Genomic DNA, 17,864 nt, shown 5'->3' on the forward strand with positions numbered 1-17,864 from the left:
TGAGTATCACCATACTCTACTGGAGCTTAAGCCTTCATTTTATGCTTAGATTTCCTGTTCCTCAATGTCAATAACATGATGATGACATTTAGACAATTCATAAGTCTATGGGTATTAATTTTCATGAATCAGATTTCTAATAAGATCATGGTTAAGTTGGTAAATATTCAATTGTGTAAGTTTAGGTGAATCATGACAGATCAAAAGTTGTTCTATAAAAGTTGTATCCATACGTTAGAAAATTAACATCAGATACATCTCTATCAATAACCCCTAGCTTAGAGAAAATAAGAAAGAATCTACTTTATTCCACTAAATATGTAATTAACATCTACAGAGGAAGGTTATCAATATTGGCTTATGTATTTATTTATTACAGAAATTCTAATTATATTCCTATACCTCTCTGCACTGGTGTATGAACTTCTTTGGTCACAGGTACGTCTTCAAGATTAGTCATCTTCAAACAACCTCTCAACACAGCAAATTTTACTTGGTGAGAGACATATATCAATTTGCTTTTCATATTTAAAGCAGCGTCTTCTACAGTAACCAAAATTTTGTGAGCACCGATTAGGATCCACCAAGGTACATGTGGCTACAGTAAAAGAAGAGTAACTGAAATTACGGATCTCTTATTTAAGAACATATTGTTTCTGATTACAATGAAGTACTATGTGTACATAGCAACAAAATTAGAAAAATGTCAAAAAATAAGAAGACACTAAAATATTACATATTTCCGTATATATACAATATTTAAATGTTTTAAATTAATATATATTACATTTTTATGTTATATACTATTCTCCTCAACAAGATTCAAATATTTTGGAGCTACATAATATTCCTTTGAACTATATGACAATTCAGCCAATGCTTTCAATTAGGTTATATTTAAAATGTTAACATTTTAGGATTATGATAAGAAGCAAATTTTAAGTACATATTTTAATATTCACATGAGACATGTTTAGTATAATTGTGGGACTTAGATCCACACCAACAATATATGTACTTTTTTCACCCAAATAAAATGGTATCCATGGGGTGCCTGGGTGGCTCAGTCAGTTAAGCGCCAACTTGGGCTCAGGTCATGATCTCACGGTTCGTGGGTTCCAGCCCCGCATCAGGCTCTGTGCTGACAGCCAGCTCGGAGCCTGGAGCCTGTTTCCGGTTCTGTGTCTTCCTCTCTCTCTGACGCTCCCCTGCTCATGCTGTCTCTCTCAGAAATAAATAAAACATTTTAAAAAATGGTATCCAGCGCAATTTTAGTTTTTATGCTGTTGGTATTTGTTTTGAACAGTTTTTCTTTCCTTTTTAATTGTTCACATAATTTGCTTATTATGTTGTTATATAATTTTTTAAAAGAATTCGTATGAGTTCTTTAAAAATTTTTTAAAGACTTTGTTTTTTAGAGCAGTTTTAGATTTCTAACAAAATTGAGAGGAAGATACAGAGATTTCCTATATACACCCTCATATATGCATATATAATGCATATATTTCCCCCCATATATGCATAACCTTCCCCATTATCAACATCATTCACCAGAAGGGTACATTTTTTTAGTGAGGATGAACCTATATTGGCACATCGTAATCCACTCAAAGTCTGTATTTTGCACTACAGTTCATTCTTTGTGTTGTATATTCTATGGATTTGGGCAAATGTGTAGTGACATATATCTATTACTATAAAATGTTATATAAAGCATTTTCAATGCCCTAAAAATCTTCTGGACACCGCCTATTCATCTCTGTCCCAACCCTTCTGGCAACTATTGTCTTTTTTACTGCCTTCATAGTTTTGCCTTTCCTAGGATGTCATATATTTGGAATCATACAATACACAGCATTTTCTGATTGGCTTCTTTCATTTAATAGTATGAATTTAAGGTTCTCTCACATGTCTTTTCATGACTCTGATAGCCCATTTCTTTTTTGCACTAATTAACCGTCCATTGTCTGGATATGATATAGTTGATTTGTCCATTTACCTGCTGAAAAACATCTTGGATGATTCCAAGTTTTGGAGATTATGAATAAAGCTGGTTATAAATACTCATGTGCAGGTTTTTGTGTGCACATAAGTTTTCAACTCCTTTGGGTAAATACTAAGGAGCACAATTGCTGTATGATGTGATAACCATATATTTAGTTTTGTAAACTGCCAAACTGTCTTCCAAAGTGGCTGCACCATTTTGCAATCTCACCAGCAATATATGAGTTCCTATTGCTCAATATCCTCACCAGAATTTGTTTTTTTCCAGTATTCCAAGTTTGAGCTCTTTTGAGAGGGTATGAGATGTTATCTCATTGTTTTAATTTCCGTCACCCTGATGACATATGATGAGGAGCACCCTTTCATGTCCTTACCTGCCATTTGTGTATCTTCTTTGGTGTGATGTCCGTTAAGGTCTTTAGCCCATTTTAAAATTGTTTTTGTTTTGTTTTCTTATTGTTGAGCTTTAAGAGTTCTTTGTATGTTTTGGATATTATCACATATGTCTACTACAAATATTTCCCCCAGTCTGTAACTTGTCATCTCAGTATCTTGTCATATTTCTCAGAGCAGAAATTTTTAATTTTAATCAAGTCCAGCTTGTCAATTCTTTCTTTCATGGATTGTGCCTTTGATGCTGTATCTAGAAAGTCATTTCCATACCCAAGGACATTTAGGTTTTCTTCTATGTTATGTTCTAGGAGTTTTATAGTTTTACACTTTACGTTTAGGTCTATGAACCATTTCAAGTCTATTTAGATATAAGATCTGTGTCTAGAGTCTGTTGAGTTTGTTTTTTTTTTGCATATGATCGTCAAATTGTCCCAACATTATTTGTTGAAGAGACTATCTTTATTCATTATATTTCCTTTGCTCCTTTGTCAAATATCAGTTGACTATATTCATAGGGATTTATTTGTGGGCTCTCTGTCTTATTCCACTGATATATTTGCTTATTCTTTTACCAATACCACACTATCTTGGTTTCTGTGGTGTTATAGTGAAGAGTGTCCAAACACAAACACTCAATGAAAAATGTTACTGAAAGTTAAGCAATTGTGTAAACATCATCCAGATCAAGACACAGAAATTGGTGGCATCTCTTTGTGCTCCCTCTCAATCATATCCCATTCTACTCTGTCATTTTCAAAATAAACAGTTATCTCAGCTTATAATATTTTGTCTAAGTTTGCCCATTTTAAAACATTATGTGAATGCAATGGCACAGTGTATACATTTCCATGTCTGATGTCTTTTGCTGAAGATGTGTTATTGAGATTCATCTATGTTTCATGTAATTAGTTCTTTCAAATTATTATTATGTAGTGTTTTTTGTATATTATTTTGTATAATTATCTCTATTTATTGAACTGATCATAAATGTTCTCCTGTAACCTGTTCATGTGGTGACATTGATTTTAGAATTTTGTACTAATCTTGAAATCCATGAATTTCAAGCAAACTTTTCTGATATTGCTGTGTTTTGGCTCTAGTTATTTTTTTAAAAGATTTCTACATCCATATTCATGAGTGAAGTTGGCCTTTAATTTTCTTTCTTGGATGTCCTTATCAGTTTTATACCAGGTAATGTGTGTCTCACAAAATGAGTTAGAAGAATCCCTTCATTTTATATTCTGTGGAATATTTGTGTATAATTAGTTATATTTCTTTTTTAAAGTTTGGTAGAATTCAACAGTGAAGCCATCTGTGTCAAATGTTTTCTTTGTAGGGCTTTTGGTAATTATGGGCTCTGTTCCATTAGTGAATTTAGAAGTATTTATATTTTCTTTTTCTGTTTTTGGTCAGATTAATTCTGTTGTATTCTTCAGAAATCAGCCATTACACATAAATTTTTGAATTCATTGTCATCAAGTTGTACATAGTATTCTTATGTTATCATTTTGCTACCTGTAGCAATGTATTAATATCTCTGATAAAGTTCATTTTTGCCTCATCTCTCTCCCTTTTTTTTTTTTTTTTGCTTTTGGTAAAGCTGTATTATTTCTTTTTAAGAGAATTTTAAAGATCTACTCTTAGCAACTTTCAATACACGACTATTTATTAAATACGGTCACCTTGCTGTGCATCCCTATGACTTATTCATTTTTAAAGTTTTATTGATTTTATTAGCCTTTCCAAAAACATAACTGAGCCTTTATGATTTTGTCTAGTGTCTGCTGATGTCTTTTTATATACTTATAACTTTAGGTTTAGTTTGATTTTCTATTTCTAACTTCCTGAATTAAATTTTTAGTTACATTTTCAAAATTAATTCTTTTCATATATATGAACATAACGGTATAAATTTCCTGTAAACATTACTGTTGCTTTATTCCATGAGTTTTGTGTTATCTCATTTTTATTACCGTTAGATGAAATATTCTCTTATACTCATTGATATTTCTTATTTGATTTAGGTTGAGTTTTGTTAGTCTGCATGTTTATATCTTCTTTATTCTTACATTTATGTTGTTTGTTTTTCCTCTTTTAAAAATTTTTTTTAACGTTTATTCACTTTTGGAAGACAGCGCAAGCAGAGGAGGGGCAGAGAGAATGAGACACAGAATCCGAAACAGGCTTCAGGCTTGGAGTTGTCAGCACAGAGCCCAATGCAGGGCTGGAACCCACCCACCATGAGATCATGACCTGAGCTGAAGTTGGACGCTTAACAGACTGAGCCACCCAGGCGCCCCTGTTTTCCCTTTTTTTCTGTGTAAAGGAAGAAAATGTGTTATTATCATCCATTGTTACAATGTTCTCTGTTTTTTGTATTAAATCTTTTTTTCTTACATATTTTAAGACAAAATTATTTGCTGCATTGAATGTATGGTTGCAATATTACCCTGTTAAATATTTTATTTAACATGAATGAATGAATAATCATACTTTGCCTCTAGGAATGCATTTTTTCTTTTTTTATTTAAAAAAAACTTTTTTGGTGTTTTATTTATTTCTGTGTGAGAGAGAGAGAGACAGAACCCAAAGCAGGTTCCAGGCGCCAAGCTAGCTGTTAGCACAGAGCCCAAGTCGGGTCTCGAACTCACGAACAGTGAGATCATGACCTGAGACGGTCGCTTAACCGACTGAGCCACCCAGGCGCCCCAGGAATGCACTTTTTTTCTTGCTGTCTACTTCATTTAATACTAATATAGCTACTTCACCATGCTTTGGTTGGGTTTTTGTATCTTTTCCTACCCTTTAGATTTTATAATTTCTTTTTTTTAAGTTTATTTATTTTTTTAAGAGACAGAGACAGTGTGAGCAGGGGAGGGGCAAAGAGAGAGGGAGAGAAAGAGAATCCCAAGCAGGTTCTGCACTGCCAGCACAGTTTGACACAGGTCTCGAACTCACTGAGCTGAAACGGAGAGTCGGTGGCTTCACTGACTGAGTCACCCAGGGGCCCGTAAATTTTATAATTTTTATTTTTTCATATATTAGATATTTCTCATGTTAACTATTCAGTACATTCAAAATTCTATTCACTACATTCAAAGGATTCACTTTTATTTTTTAACTTCACATTAATATTCAAATTGTAATATATAGTGGGTGAAATATATTCTGCTATTTTTTCTGTATTCTTTTGTATATATTGGTTATTTTTTATAATTCCATCTTCTCATTTACTATGTGTAGTTATATTATATACATTATATATACATATATTATATATGTATAATATATAAATACTTATATATATTATATATTATATAAATATATAAAATAATATATATATACATATATTATATATGTGTATATATATTATTATTTTACTGTTTATGTTAAAATCTTCNNNNTGTATATATATTATTATTTTATTTTTTATGTTAGAAGCTTCAAATTACCAAAGTCATAAAAAATTATTGCTTTTTTTCCCTGTGTTTCTAAGCTTCCATATAGAAAATCATTCTCTTTCTGACCAAATAATGCTTTTGAGAATTCCCTTAATATAGTAGTTCTGATTTTGAATTCTCTGTTTTTTATTGGACTGAAAATAACCTTATGTCATCGTCACCCCTAAACAGTATTTTCATTTGATACATAATTTTAGATTGTAATTATTTTCCTTCTGGGTCAAAAGATATCACTGCATTGTGTTCTGAGTTCTTTCTTTGTTGTCTTTTTGAGGAGTTCGCTTCCATTTAACATCGGATCCTTTGAAAGTGATCTGTTGTTTTCTTCAAATTTTGCTTACTTTATTGTTTTAGGTGGGGTTTTTTTTTTTTTGGCAGCTATGTTTTTTCTTCCTTCTTTATTTTCTCCTTACCTTCCTGCCTCCTTTCCTTCATCTTTACTCCCTCCCTCAACTTTTTTATTTCTATTCTTCAATCTCTTGTTTCATGCCAGATATTTTCTTCTGGTTCATCTTTCATCATCATTAAATATCTCACCAATTATGTATAAACTAGTCTTTAACACATTCAATGTGTATTTTATTTTGCATTATATATTTTATTTCTGGAATTTTAGTTCTGCAATTTTATTTTTATTCTTTCTTATAGTCTTCACTTCTATGCCAAGTTTTTACTTTGTTTTTAGTTATTTAAACAAATTAAGCATAATTATTTTAAAGTCTGGGTCTGTTATCTTCATTATCTGGACCCCTTGTTCATCTGTTCTCTTGTGCTCATTCTGATTTTTGATAGGATAGTTAGTTTTTTTTCTCATTTGTTCCTGATTATGTTTGTCACATATATGATTTTTAAGTTTATTTATTTATTTTGAGAGGGAGAGAGCGAGCAAGCAAGGAGAGTCAGAGAGAGAGGGAGAAAGAGAATTCCAAGCAGGCTCTGCACTGTCAACACAAAGTCGGACATAGGGCTTGACCCCACGAACTGTGAGATCATGACCTAAGCCAAAATCAAGAGCTAAACATTTAACCAACTGAGCCACCCAGAAGCCCCTGTCACATACATTTTTAATGAAAAATTTAAGAAAATAGCTTGAGGTCTAGAATGATATTATCTTTTTAAAAAATGTTTTTTTTTTTTTAATGTTTTATTTATTTCTGAGATACAGCATGAGCAGGGGAGGGTCAGAGAGAGAGGGAGACACAGAATACGAAACAGGCTCCAGGCTTTGAGCTAGCTGTCAGCACAGAGCCTAATGCTGGACTTGAACCCACAAACTACGAGATCATGACCTGAGCTGAAGTCGGATGTTTAACCAACTCAGCCACCCAGGCCCCCCTTAAAATGACACTATCTTTCTCCAGAAATGATTTATTAATGTTCCATTTAGTTTTGTTCCAGGGCTACCAACCAACCTTCCTGGATAATCTTAAGCCATTTATAGGACTTGAGATACTGTAAAGCTGGGCATTAGTTCCTGGGATGACTGGACAGCTGGACTAATGTCCTGTTAACTTAGACCTAAGTTTTATAGTTTTTTTGGGTTTATCAGGTAGAACATACTAGTATTTCCATAGTTCTCCTTCCTTCACAGTCTGAATTACAATTTTTGCCCTGAAGGTAGCACAAGGCTATCAGATTTCTGGTCTTCAACTTCTTTCTTGCCTTTTTAAGAATGGGTAGATGCTTCTTGGGAGAACAGCTGCCTCAGAGATTGATCTCAACTCAATCTTCACTGTAATTTTAATTGACCAGTTGACTCTGTAATGCTTTTAACCAATTGTTTTGGTATTTTTTTCTTTCTTTCCATCTATCTCCCTCAGTGCATGGGAGAGGTTATATGAAAACATTGCTATAATTTTATAGTATGCTTTAGCATCAGGTTGCTATGTGAAACAGACTACTGTAACTTTACTGTGTTTTAACAACAGGTAGAGCAAACAAACCAATGTTCTTGTTTTTCAAAATCTTTGTATGGTAAAGACTTGAGACTTCTTTCTAACTGAAGAGTGAAGATGAGTTGCTTGCCATGGACTTTAAGCTTGAATTTGAATGCTGGCATTTGCTTGCTATGTAACTTTGGGTAAGCTCTAAGACCCTTAGTTGCTTCATCTGTAAAATGGAGACAATGGTACCTCATTCACAGTCTTTGTGAAACATGATGAGTTAACATGTAAACAGGCTTACAATGATGCTTGGAACATAATAGTTTCTCAGAGATTAAGAACTGTTATTAATTAATAGTGAACCAATGACTATAGTTGAAGTTAAATCATTATTGACTAACAACTTTTAAACCAGGAAATGTGCTTTTTCTGAGTGTAAAGCAAGACATTGATGCAAAGAGATAAATACACAGGCATGAAAGAGAGAGAGAGAGGGAAAGAGAGAGATAGGTTAATTAAGTACCATAATAGAGAAATATGTTGGTTCTAGTGTGTGAACAGATACATGTTTGCTTATTGTGATGGTGATATGAAAAGTGATATGAAAATGAAGATCCTAAAAAATTAGTAAGGGTTATTCAAATGAACTCGAGGAGTGTAAGAAGGACATGAACCAGGCAGACAAAGTAGTATGATTTTTATCCTAGGGTTGAAAGAGAATATGATGTGTTTAGTTCAAAAACTAATAATAGCACAAATAGTTTTCATTCATTGAAACCTAATATGTGTCAGGTATTGCTTTAAATATGTTGCACACGTGATCTCATTTAACTGCTCTAGAACTTTGAGGTAGATGCTGTTCAGATAAGAAATCTGAGACTTTTGAGTTGTCTGGGTGGCTCAGTTGGCTGAACGTCCAACTCTTGATTTTGGCTCAGGTCATGATCCCAGGGTCATGAGATCAAGACCCTATCTGGCTCCACACTGAGCGTGCCCTTCAACCCTGCTCTCTCTCTCTCTCTCTCTCAAATAAAACAAACAAACAAACAAAAAACCTGACACTTCAGTGACCAAATAAATTGCTGAAAGTTGCAAAACTAATACACACTTAACTCAAAGTTAGATAAGTGGGTATTTAATGTCACTTTTTGTTCCCCATCTCTTACTCAGCTTTTATTCAGGTCTTAGAGTTAAATCCTTGTTTTCTTTTTTATTCCTCAAATATTGTTAGTTTCCCAAGAGTTACACTCATCTCTTTTCTGATGGCTAGTGCTTGGACCTGTACTATTGAAGAGATTTCATATCAGTTAATAGTACCATCATATGAAAGCCATAAATGTTCTCAAGTATTAATATTTGTGTTTTATATCCTCCTTGGCTTATTCAAGAATATTGAAGAAGGTATAATTCTTTAAGTCAGGTGGGTAAAAATATAGAAAGAAATTATGATTAATTTGCAAATTGCCTTAAGTAATGTAAATTAATTAATAAAACTAATCATTGCCACAAAGGAAGCATTAGCATGGTATTCATTTGTCATACATCATCATTCTGGATTGGTGGGGAAGTTATTTAGCTAATCTGTGAAATCTTAGCCAATTGAAAAAGGTTATTTATTTTAATGAGCTCCATTTTTCTTCCAACATTGTATCATAATTCTCAAGTAACCAAATCAACTTGATTTTAAATTTAATAAACTCTAGAGGCATCTGGGTGGCTCAGCTGATTAAGCATCTGACTTCAGATTAGGTGATGATCTCGCAGTTTCACGTGAGTTTGAGCTCCATGTCAGGCTGACAGCTCAGAGCCTGTAGACTGCTTCGGATTCTGTGTCTCCCTCTCTCTCTTCCTCTCCCCTGCTTGCACTTTCTCTCTCTCTCTCTCTCTCTCCCTCTCCCTCCCTCTCTCAAAAATAAACATTAACATTTAAAAAAATAAAAAAATATCATTGTAATAAATTCTAGGGCACTGGGACCAATACTGTCTTCTCACAAACATTTCAACGCAGGTGAATGTCTCTCCTTCACTATTTTAGACTCAGCCTCCCATTCACCATGCAATATAAAGTTTTCAAGACCACCATGTTTCTGCCATTTAAGATCCATTCTGACACATCTTAACAACTGGCTATAACTAGACACCATCTTGTATTCCTTCTCGACTACTTCCTCTCCCCTTTTTTGTTTCCTACTTCTACTTCTTTTTTTCCCATTTCTTGAAATACTGCAATATGATATTCCAAGTGGTAAATATTTTCCTTACGTTATCTCTGAATCTTTGCAAAATCTTATAAAATTAATGATCTTACCATCCATTGTACAATTAAAAGAATGAAAGCTTTGCCACAACCACAAAGGAGCCTCAGGTCTTTAACATAAACTCTGATGTATTTGATGGCAAACTCACTCTATAAATCACTATAGTATGCTGTTTTCACTATCTCTATGGATTATATTACCCTTGTACTAAAACACTGCCTAAAACACTGCTCATTCCATTTTAACCATTGTCAGCATTGTTCTCTGTCAATTTTCTGTAATTCGCTTTCCAGCATGGTATCACTCTGCTTGGATCAAACGCTCATCTTACATCTTCACAAAGTATCCACTTAGATGGAAAAGTTTTTATTGCTTCTTTAGAAGGTTTCACCAATAGCAAAACCATACCATTGTGTAATTGGTACATACTACTCTACGAACCCCTTCAAAGCCACTTGCTCTGATACCTTGTATTGCCTTTCCTCTTTTTCAGTCTTGCAAGGGCCAAATATAGAGCATTCTGTTCATTTCAGTAGACATTATAATTTAGTATCTGTTTGAATGATCAAAAGGTAAAGGAAAGTTGGTAGGTATATTCCAAGACCAANCGGAAAAGTTTTTATTGCTTCTTTAGAGACTTGAAGGTTTCACCAATAGCAAAACCATACCATTGTGTAATTGGTACATACTACTCTACGAACCCCTTCAAAGCCACTTGCTCTGATACCTTGTATTGCCTTTCCTCTTTTTCAGTCTTGCAAGGGCCAAATATAGAGCATTCTGTTCATTTCAGTAGACATTATAATTTAGTATCTGTTTGAATGATCAAAAGGTAAAGGAAAGTTGGTAGGTATATTCCAAGACCAAGTGTCTTTATTGCGTTACTTAAAGTTTCCTGTAAATGCTCAGCAGATGTTGAGTTTGATGGTATAAACCCCATGCATCTGAACCCCGTATTTCTGAAGGCAACTTATCCTCCCATGTGACCACAGCTTCTGACCAAATAATCTATTCAGCTTTTACATTAACCTCAGTGTCTTCTATAGAAAACTTGATGAAATATAAGGAACAAATATGCTAGGATCTTGTACTCCAGTATTTATATGTATTATATTCTACTTATCACATATAGTGATTCTACTTATCACATGTAGTAATAAGTGTGACCTTGAAAAACTCTTTGATGTAATTTTCCTCTTCTTGAAAAGAAGAATAACAGGTATCTGATAATGTTACCTGGAAGGTCAGGTTGGATATCTACATGAGAAGTTATGAAATGGGGTTTGGCACACGCTAGACGCTCATGTTTACTTATCTCCCCTTTCTTTTTCTTGTCTCCCAGAGTCTAAACACAAGAGTCTTATCCCCAATTTCAAAGCTCTTCATCAGAGAATTTGGGACATTTTCCGAAACCTCTACAATTGCTAGGTCATAATCACACAATTCTTGGTATTTAAAGCATACTTATATAAACATTCTAAATCAAGCAATTTACTGATCTGAGTTTAATCAACTATATTTTTAGGTATTCCCAGAGAATTACTGAGTCTTTCTTTTATACCTGTTTCCTTGGTGTCCAGCATTGTGCTCAGTGGATCACTAGCCATTCATTATTACATGGTTACTGGTTGACACACTAGCACCATACACCTCAATGTCCTCCCTAATCATAGTTGAGGTCCCTACTTCCTCAGTACCCTTTCATTATTAATAATAAGTATAACAGCAACAACTATAATAATTATAATAGTACCCAAATTGAAAGACTAATTTTCACTTTGTAGGACTCATGATGGTACATTATTGCACTAAATCCTAACTGCAGTCTTTTGAGCTACGTGTAATTAACAAGCATATTTTATAGCAGACATTTTATTTTTAAAGAATTGTGGTTATCGATTCTGCTTATATTTTCTATTTTATTGTTAAAAACTTTGGTAAATCACTTAAATTCTCTGAATGACAAGTTTCACAAGCTATTAAGTAGGAAGCTAGTAATAAAATCTAAATCTTCTAGGTTTGGGGCACCTGGATGGATCAGTTGGTTAAGTGTTTGACTCTTGATTTGGGCTCAGGTCATGATCCCTCAGTTTGTGGGCTCAAGTCCCTCATTGGGCTCTGTACTGACAGTGTGAAGCCTGCTTGGGATTCTCTCTCTCCCTCTCTCTATCTCTGTCCCTCCCCAGCACCCTCTTTCTTTCTTAAAATAAATACACTTTAAAATAAAATAAATCTTCTAAGTTTGATTCAATTCTCTTTCTGTTAAATGGTGTACCTTTTGAAGTTACACCTTTCTAGGTCCAAATACAAAGACTTTTGTGTATCAATTTATATCTTCGTTGTTAGAGAGTCTGGATTACCTCAGAGAATACATCTCTCAAGAATATCATATAATCACCACGAAGCATTTCACTGCACTATGTATTTTGATTATTTATTTTTAATTGGTTCATAAAGCCAAACTGACTGGGTAGCTCAGTCAGTTAAGCATCTGACTCTTGTTTTCAGCTCAGGTTCATGAGTTAAAGTCCTATGTCAGGTTCTGCACTGATAGTGCAAAGCTGCTTGAGATATTATCTCCCTCCTTCTCTCTTGCCCCCTCCTCCGCTTATGATCTTTCTCTCACTCTCTCTTAAAATAAATAAATAAACATCAAAAAAATAAATTAAGCCATTGCTGAATTTCTTTACTAATGCATTAACTGTTTCAACATGGATTTTTTTGTGGTAATATACCTTTATTTGACATTTTATTCCTACTGTGCTTCATTGCCCAGAGTATTCTGAGACTATATTCTGGATCACTTTGTAGATTCTATTATTGGTATCTCAAGAGACATATACTGTTATTCTCTATCATTCACCTTCTCTGGGCCCAATTTATTATGCAGCCTTCACTTCTAAGTTTACAAATAAATTTTTAAAATTATATTTAAAAAGTAACTTAAATATCTAAAAAAATCAAGGCCAAAGGATCTACATTAGTCGTTTCATTCTATCTACATATTAATTTTCAAAATGAGTTGAGTACATTAGTATAACACTATTCTAAATGAGTAAACTGAAATTCACCATAATCAAGAGACTTCTTGAATTGATAAGATTGTTAAGAAACTATATTTTCCATTTCATAATCTGGTGTTTCTATTTTTAGCTCTAAATTCTGTGTTACATATAAACAAACATATATTTTACCTGGTAGAATGAAGGTCACATAACACAGAAAATGGAGGAGATAGTAAAAGATCTTCATTCTGCAGAAAGAAGTTGCTGAAAGATTTGGTAACAAAATTGAGAGACCAACTTTCCAAAAAGCCAAGAGACATTTACTATTTACAGTTGTCTAACAGAAGAAAGACTCTTTATCCGGAAATTGTTTTACTTTGGTGTACTTGTCTCTGCACCATTGACTAGAGCTGTGGGCAGAATTACCCAAAATGAAAATACTTGAGATTATTGATCTTTAGAGAGGAAACTCTATGTGGAAGCTACCTGTACACACGATATCCTTATATTGATGGTGATCAGTTAAAAATCAAAGTAAGGAGCATGCAAGGAGTAGGTTTAAGAGAAATATCTACCATTTTAGATGTAAAACAACTGAACATTACTTTGTAGGTTAAACTCCTAATTACTTTTCAAAATATATTCTAGTCACTAATTTGGTATACAAATTTATCAATATGTCCATATATCCCAAATTCTGACATATTCAGTTATCCCAGTTATTTCCCCAAAGTATTCATTTACCAAATAACAGACAGCAAGCCTCACTTTTGTCATTAATTTTTACTTTATTTTCAGATGCAATTTGAATATTTAGGGAGCTCTGCTTTTTCCTAGAGAAGCCCAATAAGTGTCCATTCATTTAAAAAATTTATCACAATAACACAGGCAAACGAAAAATATGGGGGGAGGGAGATCTTGTAATGAGTAGAAATAATTTCCTATCTCTGTCTCTTTATTTTTCTTCTGGGTCTTTTGATGTAGGAATTAAGATCCAACCTAATACATTGTCCTTGCCTGCCAATCATAGAATCTATCTTTTGGTTTCCTCCAAGAAAAATGTGGACTCAGATCACTTACACTCCTATGCTGTTCTATTCCTCAAATATTTGAAAGTTATATTCATTTTTTAAAGTTCTGTAGATTATCTTCAAACACTTAAATACTTTTATCCCCACCAACTTTAGTCATAACATTCAACTTTATTTACAATGAGGATATTAGTACCCTTGCCATTTCCTCCAACATTCCTCCCAACTTCGCACATCTCATTCACTGATTGTTATACATTGCCTTTCACCTTTGTCTAGGATAATGTTTGCACTCTGAACAGAGGCACTTAAGCTTTATTCTGAAGTACTGTGTGACAATAAGCAGTATGGATTTTGTTGCCTTTTTAATGCATCTAATGTGGCAACACTGTGCTCACCAAAGACATATATTGTTGGTTTCAAAGTTAAGCGATTTATTACTATTATTTTACTATTCTTCTTCTTTTCTTCTATTACTATCTCTCTTCTTTCTTAGTTTTTTTTTTTCTCAATTATTTTCAAGTCATTTAGTTTTCACTGTTTCATTTTTGGTTATGACATTTGGGGAAAATATTTTTCCTGTAATTTTCTTTTAGATGTGAATAAAAAATATAAATGATGGTCATTCCTGATCCTCAAGTTTATCCCAGTATGGTAGTCTCTTCCTGTGCCTTCTTTGTTCTAAGAGTTTCTGAACCTGTTTAACTGTGCTGAATCTATTGTTATTTGGATCTAATGTTCCCTCTTTTGTTTTTTGTTTTTTTCTCCATCCAGAAATGTTCTCAAAAAAGATAGGAAATACAGGAATTTCCATGCTAGAAAATATTTTCATTCTGCCTTTATATCTGATTATTTGGATGTAAAATCTATGTTCAAAATCATGTGAAGTCATTACTGACTTCTATTATCCAGTCTTCCTGATGAGAAATCATTCAAGTCATTACTGACTTCTATTATCCAGTCTTCCTGATGAGAAATCATTCAAGTCATTACTGACTTCTATTATCCAGTCTTCCTGATGAGAAATCATTCAAGTCATTACTGACTTCTATTATCCAGTCTTCCTGATGAGAAATCCAAGATTAGGTTAGCTCCTTTTAAACGGTTTGATTTTTTTCCCCATGACACTTTTTAGGACATTCTCTTTATAATTCATACCCCAGATTTTATAGTCACACATTTCCTGTTGTGAACTTCCTTTTTTAATGAGTTATATCTAGCACCAGTGAGCCTGTGTCTTCAAATCTAGGAAGTGTTGTCTTTTTATAATTTTTTCTCTGATGAAGTCTTTCTCATATATGAAGTCTTATTCATATATTTATTTTCTCTCCTTAGGGGATTTCTTTTGGTCAAATGTTCAAATGTTCCTGTCTAGTTTTGTTTTTACTCTCTTATTTTTATGTCTACTTAATGCTGTTATTTTATGATTTAAATAGCTTTCACTTTCTGGTGTTACTATTTTCTCTTAGCAAACATATTTAGGATGTAAGTGCCCTTATCTGTTTCTCTGTTCTTTTGCCATAGAAGCAGTATTTTTGTTTTGTTGATGTAAGATCTTCTTGAATCCCTCTCTAAATATATTTAAAAGAATTTTATTTGTATTATTCTGCTCTCCTTGAACTGTTTTCTCAGGATCTAGAGGTCTGTTTGGTATTGTTATCTTAGTTACTCATGCCATAGCTTCCAGGATGAAGAATTAGATACCTTGTCAAAGTAGATTGAATGGGCTTCTTTACAGTGAGCAGAAGGGGTTAAAGCTCTCAATGTCTTGGGGAAAAAGTTACATTTTTTTGTGGGACACAAGTTCCCATACTAGAAATCTTAGATCTCTCCACATGATTTGTTCTATTGGGTGTGGATTTATTTAAACAAAACTAAAAACTCCATTAGGGAAGAACTGTATTTCTCTTGTTTGACAGTGAATCTCCAATATGTAGGAATCTTTTTATTAGAGTGGATATAATCCAAATGAATTTTTTGGCATCTTTGGAAAAAATCAGTTGATTACATATATTGAGTCTGTTTCAACACTTTACATTCTGATTCATCAATCAGTATCTCTCTTCTCTATGTCAATACCAAATTCTCTTATTGAAACTTTATAGTAAAATTTGAAATCAAGTAGTGTCATCTTTACAACTTCGTTCTCAAATCTTCAATTCTTGGCTATTTTTGGTCTGATAAATTTCCACACAAATTTTTAAGTAAGATTGTCAATACCAATTTAAAAGCCAGCTGGTATTTTGGTTGGATTTTGTTGAATCTGTAATCCCATATGATGAGATTCAACATTTTAACATTTCCAATACTTGAACAAGATATCTCTCTTCATTGTTTACTTCTCTCTCTCTTTTTTTAAGTTTTCATTTAAGCATTTAACTAGTTAGTTAACTAGTGTAATATCAGTTTCAGGAGTAGAATTCAGTGATTCATCACTTACATATAACACCCAGTGTTCATAACAAATGCTCTCATTAATGTCCATCACCTATTTAGCCCATCCTCCCATCCACCTCACTCCAGCAACACTCTGTTCTCTACAGCCACGAGTCACTTATGGGTTACCTCCCTCTCTTTTTTTTTTTCCCAACCCTTAGGTTCATCTGTACTGTTTTTTAAATTCCACATATGAGTAAAATCATATGGTATTTGTCTTTCTCTGACTGACCTAGTTCATTTAGTATAATACACTCTAGCTCCATTCAAATCATTGCAAATGACATGATTTCATTCTTTCTGATGGCTGGGTAATGTTCCATTGTGTATGTGTGTGTACACACACACACACATATATATACACACATACACATACCACATCTTCTTTATCCATTCATCAGTTGACAGACATTTGGGCTCTCTCCATAGTTTGGCTATTGTTGATAATGCTGTTATAAACATCAGGGTGCATGAATCCTTTAGAATCTATATTTTTGTATGTTTTGGGTAAATACCTAGTAGTACAATTGCTGGGCTGTAGGGTAGTTCTATTTTTAACTTTTTGAAGAGATTCCATATCATTTTCCAGAGTGGCTGCATCAGTTTGCGTTCCCATCATTCATTGTTTACTTCTTCAATTCCTGTCAGCAATGTACTTGTCAGTGTATAGGGAAGTACTGCATATATGCTTTCTTTGTTTTTAATACTTTCATAGATAGTATTTTTTTATTTTATACTTTGTTAAGTATTTTTTTTTTACGAATAGTTTATTGTCAAGTTGGTTTCCATATAACACCCAGTGCTCATCCCAACAAGTGCCCTCCTTAATGCCCCTCACCCATTTAGCCCATCCCCCACCCACTGCCCCTCCAGTAACCCTCAGTTTGTTCTCTATAGTTAAGAGTCACTTATGGTTTGCTTTCTTTTCTGTTTTTATCTTATTTTTCCTTCTCTTCCCCTATGTTCATGAGTTGTGTTTCTTAAATTCCACATATGAGTGAAATCATATACTTGTCTTTCTCCAACAGACTTTGTTCACTTAGCATAATACATTCTAGTTCCATCCACATTGTTGCAAATGGCAAAATCCCATTCTTTTTAATTTCCTAGTGATATTCCATTATATATATAATCACAACTTCTTTACCCATCCATCAGTCAATAGACATTTGGCCTCTTTCCATACTTAGTGCTGCTGTAACATTGGGGTGCATGTTCCCCTTCAAATCAGCATTTTTCTAACTTTTGGATAAATACCTAGTAGTGTAATTGCTGGTCCATAGGTTAGCTCTATTGTTAATTTTCTGAGGAACCTCCATACTGTTTTCCAGAATGGCTGCACCAGTTTGCATTCCCACCAACAGTGCAAAAATGTTCATCTTTCTCCTCTTCC

General features: G+C 33.5%; 1 protein-coding gene across 1 annotated transcript; it reads right to left on the reverse strand.

The window, feature by feature from the left end:
• Nucleotides 1–452: 452 nt before the first annotated feature.
• DEFB114 (defensin beta 114) lies at nucleotides 453–13,251 on the reverse strand. Its single transcript, XM_077752859.1, has 2 exons — nucleotides 13,194–13,251; nucleotides 453–598 (listed from the first exon to the last, which is right to left on the reverse strand). Exons 1-2 carry the CDS (start codon nucleotides 13,249–13,251, stop codon nucleotides 453–455), a joined length of 204 nt encoding a protein of 67 aa, XP_077608985.1.
• Between the last annotated feature and the right edge of the window lie 4,613 nt (nucleotides 13,252–17,864).

This window comes from Crocuta crocuta, unplaced genomic scaffold (genome assembly GCF_008692635.1).
Source record: "Crocuta crocuta isolate KB4526 unplaced genomic scaffold, BGI_CrCroc_1.0 scaffold291, whole genome shotgun sequence".
NCBI classification, from domain to species: domain Eukaryota; kingdom Metazoa; phylum Chordata; class Mammalia; order Carnivora; family Hyaenidae; genus Crocuta; species Crocuta crocuta.